The sequence below is a fragment of the Erythrolamprus reginae genome, chromosome 5, assembly GCF_031021105.1.
Source record: "Erythrolamprus reginae isolate rEryReg1 chromosome 5, rEryReg1.hap1, whole genome shotgun sequence".
NCBI classification, from domain to species: Eukaryota; Metazoa; Chordata; class Lepidosauria; order Squamata; family Dipsadidae; genus Erythrolamprus; species Erythrolamprus reginae.
In genome coordinates, this window is record NC_091954.1 from 76234038 (window position 1) to 76246674 (window position 12637).

General features: G+C 41.5%; 1 protein-coding gene across 1 annotated transcript; it reads right to left on the reverse strand.

Moving 5' to 3' along the window:
* Positions 1–544: 544 nt before the first annotated feature.
* Positions 545–10744, reverse strand: NEU4 (neuraminidase 4). The gene is made up of 3 exons (XM_070754047.1): positions 10544–10744; positions 4986–5241; positions 545–1602 (listed from the first exon to the last, which is right to left on the reverse strand). Exons 1-3 carry the CDS (start codon positions 10742–10744, stop codon positions 545–547), a joined length of 1515 nt encoding a protein of 504 aa, XP_070610148.1.
* Between the last annotated feature and the right edge of the window lie 1893 nt (positions 10745–12637).

The window sequence follows — 12637 nt, forward strand, 5'->3', positions numbered from 1 at the left end:
GTGCCTTTGCAAGCACACTGTTCTCTGCAAACTCTTTCTCCCTCCAAGCCGCCCCTCCCTTTTCTTTCTTCAAAAGACACTCTTTCAGTGCCTGTGCAAGCACACTGTTCTCCTACTTTTTTAAATGCAAATTCTTTCCCCCTCCAAGCTGCCCCTCCCTTTTCTTTCTTCAAAAAAAGGGGGGGGAAGAAACCCCTTCATCTCAGCAGCAGCTGCTTGGGTTCGTAAGGTGAAAATAGTTCGGAAGAAGAGGCAAAAAAATCTTAAACACCGGGTTCATATCTTGAAAAGTTCGTTAGAAGAGGCGTTCGTAAGATGAGGTACCACTGTATTTCTATAAATGACCTAAGCTGTCAGTCTCCTAGCAAGGCCAAAGCAGATGCGACTTTGTAGTTACATGCATCTTGAATGAATTTATCTGACTTTTGCAATCCAATTCTACTCTGCACATAATATATACACAATTATATTCAAAACACAGTACATTTCCCAATGTTTATGACAGAATGAGTGAAATCTGAAAGCATCGAGATTCTCCCTCAGTTTAAAAGATGGCACACTTTCCCCTTTTCCTCTTTCTACCCTTTGAGGATTCCTTCTGACTTGGGGAAGAAGTTATTAGAGGAATGTTCTGAAGAACGTCGTGCAATGTGAACATGCTAAAGGATATTTGCTCGTATGGGGATTGTGTCCCGTTCTCATACACACAAGCAAATGCTGGGGTCCCAGTTGCTGAGGACTCTGAGTGAGACAACTCAATGAAGGCCAGGTCTGAGTAAGCACTGGGGCCCTCATAAATAACCCAGGGTTTTGACCAGCTGTCAACGTCTCTAGGGAATGGGTTAAGGTATATTCCCAGGTTTTCTCGGGATGTGGAGCTTGTGGGGTGGGAGTACAGAACCCATGTTGGGATTTCAAAATATGTATCTGAACTGGAAACTGTTTCAGCATTGTTGTGATGTTGATCAGTACATGTCATATTCCAAGGCATGGGACTAAGAGTACTATTGAGGTGGCCACTAGAAGTTGCAGTTGATGTAACCCTTTCCAGCTGCTGGTGGCATAAATAATGATGACATAGAGAAGTAGAAAGCCGTGCGGGACAAAAATGGAGCCTCTTATATATTCCAGGCTGCAAAGGCCCTTTAACAGGACATGCTTTTCTCTGGGACACTTGGATGTCATGACGCATGCGGTAAAGTGGAGCTGGGAATCCAATGATACTTCCATGGCAACCATGAGGAGGCTCTACCAGTGGTGTCACCAGCTGCCCTGAGTGGAATGCTGCTCCATCATCTGTGCTGAGTGCCTGAACCCGAAAGCCCAGAGGACTCCTAGCATTGCAGAGGAGCACGCGGCTTCCATCCTCCTCATCCACTGCCACCATCTGGCACTCAACACTCTTCAGGTTGGGGACAAACTCACCAAAGAACCAGCTCTGCCCATGATCATCACTGTGGAAAGCAAATGCATGTGGGGTTGTTTTGCAGAGTTTCCCAAAGCATTTTTTGCAGTCAATATAATAAGTGTAGGCAGGCAAGAGCAGACGGCCTGACTTGAGCTGAATGCCATGTCCAGGACCAAGGGCAAAGGTAGCCCAGTCTAGAAGGAAGGAAGAACATAAAATCAAGAGATTCGTGACATTTTGATGATAGACAGATAATTAATGGCAAAGAATTCATAAGCAGAACTGAACAGTCATATTTTATTACACCTTTCGGAGACCAAGATGTTGCAGTGTAGCATGCATGTTAGAATATGATTATATCATATTATATATATATATGGACCTCTAGCAAAAAATGCTCTGCTTACCCTGATTCTATTACAGCCAGGATAGGACGGAATTAACTTGCTTAGTCTGTATTTCTGGTGAAATTTGCAACAGGAAGACAACTGACCATAAAAGGGTTCAATAAACATCTCACTGATAAACAAGTATACATCACTCCAAACAGGACGTTATACGATCAAAGGGGGAAATTTACATTGCCTGAAGCAAAACAGGATGAGACTGTGATAAAAGACTTTGACCACGGTAAACAGGAGATTGGTTGTGATAAGGCAGAAGGCTTCAGAGAAATTAGGTGTGAGAAACATTTGCTCAAAGGAAATTATTCAAGGAAATTGGTTTGTGATATCTGGGGAAAGGAAGGACTCAAAGATATGTCATGTTTGAAGTTATGTTATTGGATGTTTGTATATCACTTGACATGTACATGTAATTATCCCCATCTGCATATGCTCCCAAATAAAAAGGGGTACACAGCTCAATACTGTGTCACATCACCCAGAGAGAAAATGTGTCCAAGTCTCCTTCTTTCTAGGATTGGCGTTCGTGAGTGACCCCCCTTGTCTGGGTTGCTCTAAGTCCCTCTGAAGACATTGCCCTCCTCAGGGACTTTGCAGCACCTCACCAAGAACCTCATTTAAGGTGTTTTTTCCCTCTCTTGTAGAGTGGGGATCCAAAGGTTATAATAGGCAGGTTAATGCCAAGCTGTATTTGCAATTTTACAAAACGTGTGGGACTGCCTTGTGTACGCAGATAAAGTTTAAGGTTTAAATATATTAATGGTGTTATTTCTCAATTTTTGCTAAAGCTATTTCAGCACTCACAAGATAACTTGTATTCACGTGCATGTTGTTTCCTGCTTCAAATTAGCAAATTTAGTATCACTGAATTTGTAGCATAGTTAGAAAGGGTTCTAGTGAGTTGCAGAAAAGCAGTTTGGGGGCACTATGTGACTCTGAAGATAAAGGTTGTACATTTATTTATTTATTTATTTGTTTGTTTGTTTGTTTGTTTGTTTGTTTATTCATTCATTCATTTATTTATTTAGTCCAATACATAATACACATTGAAGAGAAAGATATGTAATAATATAAGTAAAGAAAAGAATAGAAGAAAAGATATAAAAGTATAGGTGAACATATTTGAAAGGAAGAAAAGATAAATGAGATAAGGAGAGACAATTGGACAGGGGACGGAAGGCACACTGGTTTCAAACATGTAGTCCATGATAATTTTAACTGGCGGGTGGATCACTTATAAAGAGACAAAATGGAAGAGTTGTGAACACAAAAGTCAGGAAACAGTGATATACAATAAGAAGACAAAAACGTCCAGAGATTGGCTTTGAAATTCTTTCCGGTTCCTTAATAATAGTCCACTATGGGTCATGTTCTTTGGAGCAGGGGTGGGGGATAATTATGGAGAAGATGGAATACAACTGCCTCTCCAATATGGATTTATTGGGAGAATTCTTTCTGGCGTTTTTATCTATCGGGATATAAACCTGAAGTAATATTACAAGTACAGTAGAAGTAAAGTGAATGCTGAGTCGTGGTGCTTCAGGAGAATGATGCAATCCGTTCTATGATCTGATTGGTCAGTACATGTATATAATGTAATGCACCTTCTATGTGGGTGTGGTCTGGTTTGGTGGTTTGGTTTAGTGGCTTAGTGTAGTGCGGTCTAATAGTGGTTGGTTGGTTGGTGGTTTGTTCTGTAATATAGTGTAAATAGTTACTTTTTGATACTACTGAAGAAGTAAAAGAGCCTTCTGAAGAAAGAACTCCTGCTGTCACGTCTTTATTGAGAAAACTACCTTGTTTCTGGTATCCGCCAGGTTTCCAATGCAAATTCAAAATAACTCTGACATTATCTTTGTGGTCTCTGGCCTTTCTTTTAATGACTTGCACTATCAACAAATATGGCCCCACTCTGTTCTGCTTTCAGAGAATTATGGTAGTTTGCTATTTGACAATGATGGTAGATTCCCAATCTCCCATCCCCAATTTTTTTCCAACATTCCTTTGACTTTAAAAGAATAAAAAGGACAGTTTGTGACAATTATCTATCCAATAGATAAAATGAGCAGAACAATAACATCCTTATCCTAACTGAGACCTAGTTAATCCATTCTGTCCAATGGAATAGAAACTCTTTCCTTGAGTTTCCTAAAGCCTAAAAGAAGGTAACTAAAATCTTGACAACGTCTAACAATAAATGTATATGAATGCAACAAGATTCTTTGATGGTTTTGTTGTTCTTTCATAGAATACCCCTATCTCAGTGATGGTAAACCTATGCTAGGGGGGCCACAGGTGGCACACGGAGCCATATCTGCTGGCACATAATAAGCCGTTGTCCTAGCTCAACTCCAACATGCATGTGTGTGCTGGCCAGCTGATTTTTGGCTTGCATAGAGGCTCTGGGAGGGCATTTTTGGATTCCAGAGAGCTTCCAAAGGGATGGGGGAAGGTGTTTTTACCCTCCCCGGCTCCAGGGAAGACTTTGGAGCCTGGGGAGGGCGGAACATGAGCCTACTGGGCCCAATAGAAGTTGGGAAACAAGCTGTTTCTGTCCTCCAGAGGGCCTCTGGGGGTTGGGGGAACCTGTTTTCACCCTTGCCAGGCATTAAATCATGGGTGTGGGCACTCATGCATGTGCGATAGTGCACGCCCATGCTCTTTTGGCACCCGAGGAAAAAAAGGTTCACCATCACTGCCCTATCTCATCTTTGCTCTCTCTTTTTTAGGTACAGTGTTCCCTCGATTTCTGCAGGGGATGCATTCTGAGACCGCCCACGAAAGTCGAATTTCCGCGAAGTAGAGATGCAGAAGTAAATACACCACTTTTGGCTATGGACAGTATCACAAGCCATCCCTTAACACTTTAAACCCCTAAATTACCATTTCCCATGCCCTTAACAACCATTTACTCACCATTATTACTGATACTCACCATTGAATAAGACACTTAGTGATCCTGATATTTATAAACATAATTATTTATTAACAATAATAATTTTTTTTGTTATTTATTTGCAAAAATTATTAGTTTGGCAATGACGTATGATGTCATTGGATGGGAAAAACCGTGGTATAGGAAAAAAACCGCGAAGTATTAATATTTTTTGAAAAACCGTGGTACAGGCTATTCGCGAAAATCGAGGGAACACTGTACTATTAAATATCTGTACCTTGGATGGACATGCCAATGACTTCCTCAGTGAGATCAGTCACCTGACTCCAGCTGATGCCCTGGTCGGAACTAAATACATAGCAGAGGCGAGCAGCATTTTGACCTGTGACGATTTGGACGACTTCAGAAGTCCTGCCCAACACAGCAATGAAAAATAGGAAAACCATGCCGGTGACTTCATCATAGATGGGGCAAGGGTTCATAGATCGATGGTACATCAGTGTTGCTGTTTCAATAATTTGCATATCTTCCCACTAGCACACACACAAAAAAAGACACCCAAAGAACTTAGGAACCCCAGATTCATCTTTCTTTTTTAGCCAAAATTTTTATGTTACTTATTTTGAGATGGAACCCACCATTAACTTGTAATCTTGCTATCTTCTATTTAACATTCACAGTTGGTAAGTAAGAGTAAGGTAAGGGCACTCAAGATAACCTAAATGAGATTTATTTTAGGTATGATTTCAAAATGTTAAATATTAAAACCTCTCTTATAAGTGCCCTTTTCTCATCTAAGAATAACTATGCATATTAATAAATAGGTTATTACCTATTATTTGCAGAATTATTTGTGATAAACAGAGTAATATTTCTGTCATAACTATCAGGTAATTTGTTGCGACTAGGAAAATATGTTTATCCTCCTGGATCAATGGTTTTTTTTGTCTCCTGTGATTTTTTCCAGAATAATTTTTTATTTATTTATTCATTTGTCTAATACACAAATACATAGGAAGAAAAATAGACATGTAGTAATACAGGGGTCGACAAAGTTGTTCAGAATCTAGGAGCCAGCCAAAAAATTTAGGAGCCAGAATTTTTTTTAAGCAAACTTGGTTTTTTGCCGAGTCTCCACCTGACATCGCTTTCACCCCCTCCCCCCCGGCGCAGGCCTGGCTCCGCCGAGCCGGCTCTGCTGTACTCCCGTCGGGATCCGAGGGGAGACCGTTAGTCAGAAACCGAAACAGAGAAGAAGGAAAGGGAGACCGGGCCGGGGACGCGGGTGAGGGGGGGAGGGGGGAGGAGGGGTTACTGGTCGGAAGTCACCGCGCACGCGGCCGGAGGAGGAATGAACAAAACCTCACGCCGGGAGGGGAGGGGCTTCCGCTTCTCTCCGAAGGCGGGTGAGCGGCCAAGATCGGAGCGTCTGTGTGCGGTGGGGGGGAGTGAAGGGGTTCGAGTAGGAGGCGGAATGGAGGCAAGGGGGGGAGGGAGAGACGCACGCAAGCGCAGGGGACGCTGGGAAAGCAGCTCGCTCCGAGGTTGATGGGCGGAGCTACGGAAGCCAAGATGTACCATTTCTGGGCGTAAACACAAGGCGGGAAAAATATACTGTATACCAGTGATTTTCAACCTTTTTTGAGCCGCGGCACACTTTTTATATTTACAAAATCCTGGGGCACACCACCAACCAAAATGACACAAATCTAATAAATAAATAAATAAATAAATAAATAATAAATAAATACATACATACATACATACATACATACATACATACATACATACATACATAAATAACCCCCTCATATATACAATCCCATGTAACATCCCCTTATAAATACAGTCAATCATCAATCATCCCTCCTGAAATTTATACCACTGTCTCATTTATGGGTACTTCTCCTGTCTTTCCCCCTTTTCTCTCTCATGTTTCTCATTTCTCTCTCTTCCTCCCTTTTTCCCTCATTCCTTCTCCCTCTCACTTCTCCTCTTTTTCCATCCCTGTCTCTCTCCCCCCCTTATGTGTGTGTATGTATACACACTCCAACCATTTCCAAAACCAGTTGAGGGCTGGGTTTTTTTCCTCTTTTATCCTTTTCAAAAACAGGTGTGGGCTGGGGGGGTGTTTCTTATTATTTGGATGCTTTTTACCATATGCTTCAAGAATCACCTTCTCTCTCTCTCTTTTGTTTCTCTCTCCTCTCATTCTCTGCCTCAATCATTTTATCATTTCTCCTTTTTTCTCCCCTTTTTGTTCTCATTTCTCTCACTCTCCTTTCCTCTCCCTATCTGTCTTGCTTTCTCTCTCTCTTGCTATCTTTTTCTCTCTCTTGTTCTCTTATTTTCTCTCTCTCTCTCTTGTTCTTTCTCTCTCTCATGCTTTCTCTCTCTTGTTCTTTCTCTCTCTGTTGCTCTCTCTCTTATTTTCTCTCTCTCTCTCTCTTTCCTTTCTCTCATTCCCTCTTTCTCTCTATCCTTTCTATCTCTCACTCTTTCCTTCTCTCCCTCCCTTTCTCTCTCTTTCCATTCCCTCTTTCTCTCTATCCTTTCTATCTCTCACTCTTTCCTTCTCCCCCTCTCTTTCTCTCTCTTTCCTTTCTCTCATTCCCTTTCTCTCTATCCTTTCTATCTCTCACTTTTTCTTTCTCTCCCTCCCTTTCTCTCTCTTTCCTTTCTCTCATTCCATCTTTGTCTCCTGGGGCTGACTGCGCCTGCCCTGCACCCCCCACCACGGAGGGAAAGCATTTGGCATCGGCACCGCCAAACCCCCCCCCCTCCACAAGCAGCAAAAGCCTCTGCGACTGAGCCGGAAGGCAAACGGTGCACCCCGCCGCTTAGGCTTTTGCTGCTCCTGGGGGGGGGAGGATTTTCTCCTCCCCGCCCCCCCGGCAGCCAAACGTCGCTGGTGCAGGAAAGCAGCGTGTTAAAAGGCGCGCTGCTTTCACGGAAAACAAACCCGGCTTTCCTGGCAACGGAGGATGACAAGCAGGAAGAAGCGGGGTGGAGCAACGCCAGGCTCAAGCAGGCAGCTTCCGCGCGTTTCTTTCAGCGGAAGAGGAGGAGAGGGAGCGGATCGGGTGGGCGGGGGCAGCGCCTTCTACTGCCGGCGCCTCCCCGCCCCCGCCCCCCCCCCAGGCAGGCAGGGGAATGGGAACTGCGCGCCCATGGAAAAGGGCACGCAGGGGGGTATTTTGGGGTGTGCGGGTAGCGGCGGCGGGCAATAGCCGGGGGGCGGCTTCTGCAAGTGGGAGCTCCAGGGCTGAAGCCTCAGCCCTGGAGCTCCCACTTGCAGGAGCCACCTCGCGGCACACCGGTTGAAAAACACTGCTGTATACACATACAGTACAGCAGGCAACATTTTCTAGGCGCCAGACAACATTTTCTAGGCGCCACTGGCGACCAGGCGCCTGGGTTTGTCGAACCTTGTAGTAATATATATAAGGGTAAAGTGAACTTAGAGGAGAGGATGTATGAAAGGAAGAGAATATATATGATAGGTGAAAGAAAGGAAAGACAATTGGACAGGAGACGAAAGGCACACTGGTGCACTTATGTACGCCCCTTACTGGCCTCTTAGGAACCTGGAGAGGTCAATCGTGGAGAGTCTAAGTGAGAAATGTTGGGGGTTGACACAATTGAGTCCGGCAAACAGTTCCACGCTTCGATAACTCGATTGTTGAAATCATATTTTTTACAGTCAAGTTTGGAGCGGTTCGTATTAAGTTTGAATCTATTGCGTGCTCTTGTGTTGTTGCGGTTGAAGCTGAAGTAGTCATTGACCGGTAGGACGTTGCAGCATATGATCTTGTGGGCAATACTCAAATCGTGTTTTAGGCGCCGTAGTCCTAGGCTTTCTAGGCCCAGGATTGTTAGTCTATTTTCGTAGGATATTCTGTTTCGAGTGGAGGAATGAAGGGCTCTTCTGGTGAAATATCTTTGGACATTTTCAAGAGTGTTGATGTCTAAGATGTGGTATGGGTTCCAGACAGATGAGCAGTAGTCTAGGATGGGTCTGGCAAAAGTTTTGTAGGCTCTTGTGAGTAGTGTGAGATTGCCTGAGCAGAAGCTGCGTATATATTCTGGACATGCTTTTTACTAACTTATTAGACAGAAATATCATCCTGTTCATCTCCCTTTGCTTGTAAATCTAAAAACTTCATCTTCCAAATATTAAGCCAGATAAAAACAGCTATAAGAATGCTGAGGGATGAAGCATCACTAAATAATGGCTCAACAGTTGCTGTGATGTACTGGAACAGTCTTCTTTGTCCTCCCGACATCATCAAAAAAGCAGCTGACAGGGTCACACGTGGAGGAGAATGAGGTAGTAAGCTCTTACAATATTGAACGAAACAAAACATCCATTCAGTAACTGTGACAAATAAGGACTGTAGATCATTTACCAGTGAGGAGAAGGAGCCTGAAACAATAATAGTTTGCTTAAATGCATGATTTCCTCAATACAAGTGGTCCTTGATTTACAGTAGTTCACTTAGTGACTGTTCAAAGTTACAACAGCACTGAAAAAAATGACTTATGGCCATTTTTTGCACAACCATTGCAGCTTCCCCATGGTCACATGCTTGGCAACTGATTCAAATTTATGATGATTGTAGCATCTCAGGATCTGTGGTCCCCCTACTGTAAACGTCTGACAAGCAAAGTCAATAAGAAAACCAGATTCACTTATTAACTTTACAACTGCAGTGATTCACTTAACAGCTGTGAAAATAAAGGTCATAAAATGGGACAGGTTCACTTAACAAATGTTTCACTTAGCATCAGAAATTTTGGGATAAATTATGGCCATTATGGTTATAAGTAGAGGACTACGTATACAGATTTGGCTTAAACGCATGGTTTTATCAATACAATTTTTCAATCTTTTGGAAGGGTGAAGTTTTGGTCATCTTTTAATTATTTGTTGAGGAGCCACCCACTATGCATTGCACAAGATTGTTGAGCCTGAAAAGATTGCCATATGCACGATGTGAAAACATGTAATAAGTATGCGTTGCGTATGTGGACTAACTCTATTATCAAGCAATGAAGACTAAATTAAAACAAATGCTGACTATTATAGTCTTTTCCAATTGGTATAATCTATATAGGCTGGGACTAAGTCCTAGATTCTCCCCGGTCATCCCAGCACAACAACAGGTTAGTTAAGTGCTAGTACAGAGACAGAAGTGTTAGTGAGAGACACCCTAGAAAGTTTAGAACTAAGACGCCTTAAACAAGATCTAAGTGTTGTCCACAAGATCATATGCTGCAACATCCTGCCTGTCAGTGATTTCAGCTTCAACTAGAACAATGCAAGAGCACACAACAGATTTAAACTTAATATTAACCGCTCCAAACTTGACTGTGAAAAATATGACTTCGGTAACTGAGTTGTCGAAGCGTGGAACTCATTACCGGACTCCATAGTGTCATCCCCAAACCCCCAACAATTTACCCTTAGATTATCTATGGTTGACCTATCCAGATTCCTAAGAGGTCAGTAAGGGGCGAGTACAAGTGCACTAGAGTGCCTTCCGTCCCCTGTCCTATTGCTCTCCTATATCTCCTATACCTTTCTTCTATTCCTATATCTCTTCTTCTATTCTTTCATTGATATGTTCTATTCCTATAACTTCTCTTCTTTTATTTCTTAGATATATTTTACTATGAGTATCTCCTCTATAACCTTCATCATGTATTTTACCATGTGTATATAGATATATACCCACTAAAACCCTCGTTGTGTGTTGGACAAAATAAATAAATAAATAAAAAATCTAGACCTGCTATCCAAGTTTGGGGGAAGCTGTTTTTGCTTTGCCTTACCTGCACAGAGTTCATGTAGAAAGTGCCCCTTCTTAGCACCAGTAAATTGGCATCAGCATCATCCACACTAAGCCGCTGTTCTGCAAAAGCCAAGAGCTTGGCTACAGATGGGATGTAGAGTAATGCTGGCACTCGGTACCTCATTCCACTTGTTGCCTTTTCAAATAAGACAGTTCGGCCAGGGAAATGGCGAGTGCTCATTGCAGCTACAATTCAAGAAGAATATCCAAAGCACTCAGCAGAGAATTTGAATGCCAGGTGTATCTACATTGCAGACTTCAGCTATCTTAATAATCATCCTATCTGTGACTACTTCAGTATTCACCATAACAATATAAGAGCACACAACAGATTCAAACTTAATATTAACTGCTCCAAACTTGACTGTAAAAAATATGACTTTAGTAATTGAGTTGTTGAAGCGTGGAACTCATTATCGGACTCCGTAATATCATCCCCTAACCCCCAACATTTTCCCCTTAGACTGTCCACGGTTGACCACTCCAGATTCCTAAGAGGTCAGTAAGGGGCGTGTGTATAAGTGCACTAATTTGCCTTCTGACCCCTGTCCTTTTGTCTATCCTATATCTCATATATCTTTTCCCTATCTCATATATATCTCATATATCTTTTCTATACCTATATCTTTTATTCTGTTCTCTCATTGATATATTTTATTCCTATACTCTCTCCTCTTTCTTTCTCTAATACAGTGTTTCCCAACCTTGGCAACTTGGAGATATTTGGACTTCAACTCCCAGAATTCCACAGCCAGCGAATGCTGGCTGGGGAATTCTGGGAGTTGAAGTCCAGATATCTTCAAGTTGCCAAGGTTGGGAAACACTGCTCTAATATATTTTACTCTGTTACCTTCATTGTGCATTATTGTGTCTTGGACAAAATAAATAAAATAATAAATAAATAAATAAATAAAACATTTTGACTGTAACTAGAGAAACCTGGATCCTTTCATTCATTACCAATTACATTAAAAATGGGTAAGTAACAATGACACTCATGTATATCACACGCATCACCATAATCAGTGCTACTGGAATATTGAACGGGATGGATTATTGTAATTGATTTAAGGGTTTTCAAAAATGTTCTTAATAGTCATTGGCAAAACATGCAGTGCATGAAATATTCTGGAAAGGAAATGAGCTGTTCCAGCAGGAAATATTAATTCTTCACTTCTAAATTAAGGATAGTATTATAACTACAATATTAGTCAGGGAGAGGGAGAAAGAAAAGGAAGCAGAAACATAGCAATGTAAAGTCTGGAAAATCTCTCAGGCAGAAACGCTCCTGTCAATCATGAATGAATCATGAATGTTGATCTTTTTTTATTTTGTCAATTTTTTAAAAAGTTTCTTTATTTACACAAACAAACATTAAACAAAACACTGGACACTTTGTTGATCTTAAGAGTATTTACACTTTCATTTAATCTATACTTTGGCAAATACATTCAAATATTACAAAAATTCACCTTCCATAACCTTCCCAAAGAAATGAAATTTGCAGAGCATTTAGATTGTGCACTATTTTATGGGCTCTTGAGGGAAACAGAGTAAGAGCACCAAATGTAGGCATTCTGATGCCCCTCAGATCCTTCGAATCAGAACTTCTATAATTTAATTAATTAATTAATTAATTAATTAATTAATTAGACTTCTAAGCTGCCCATTCCTGAAGGACTCAGGGCAGCTTACAATAACATTTTTTTTTAAATCTGTTAGTCGGAAATGCTGAGAAATTAATTCCAAAATACCAGATGGGCACCAGATGTGCTGTGACTCCATGTAGCATTCTCTCCCCCCCCCCACCTCCAAAGGAAGGGAATATTGTATAGGAAAATGAAACAGAGGAAGCAAATTAAGATTACAGAGACAAAGTACAAAGTAAAAAGGGAAGAAATATAGGGAAACTAACAAATCAAAGAGCATGAGACTACAAACCTTGTTCTTTTTCTGGCTGTGCACCCTGTTACCACTAAATCCATTAGTTGTTCTTTAAATAGATCAGTAGTCATTTGAATTACATGGATACTTATGTACAAAGGCTGCTTTCTAACCAATACAGTCTCAGCAC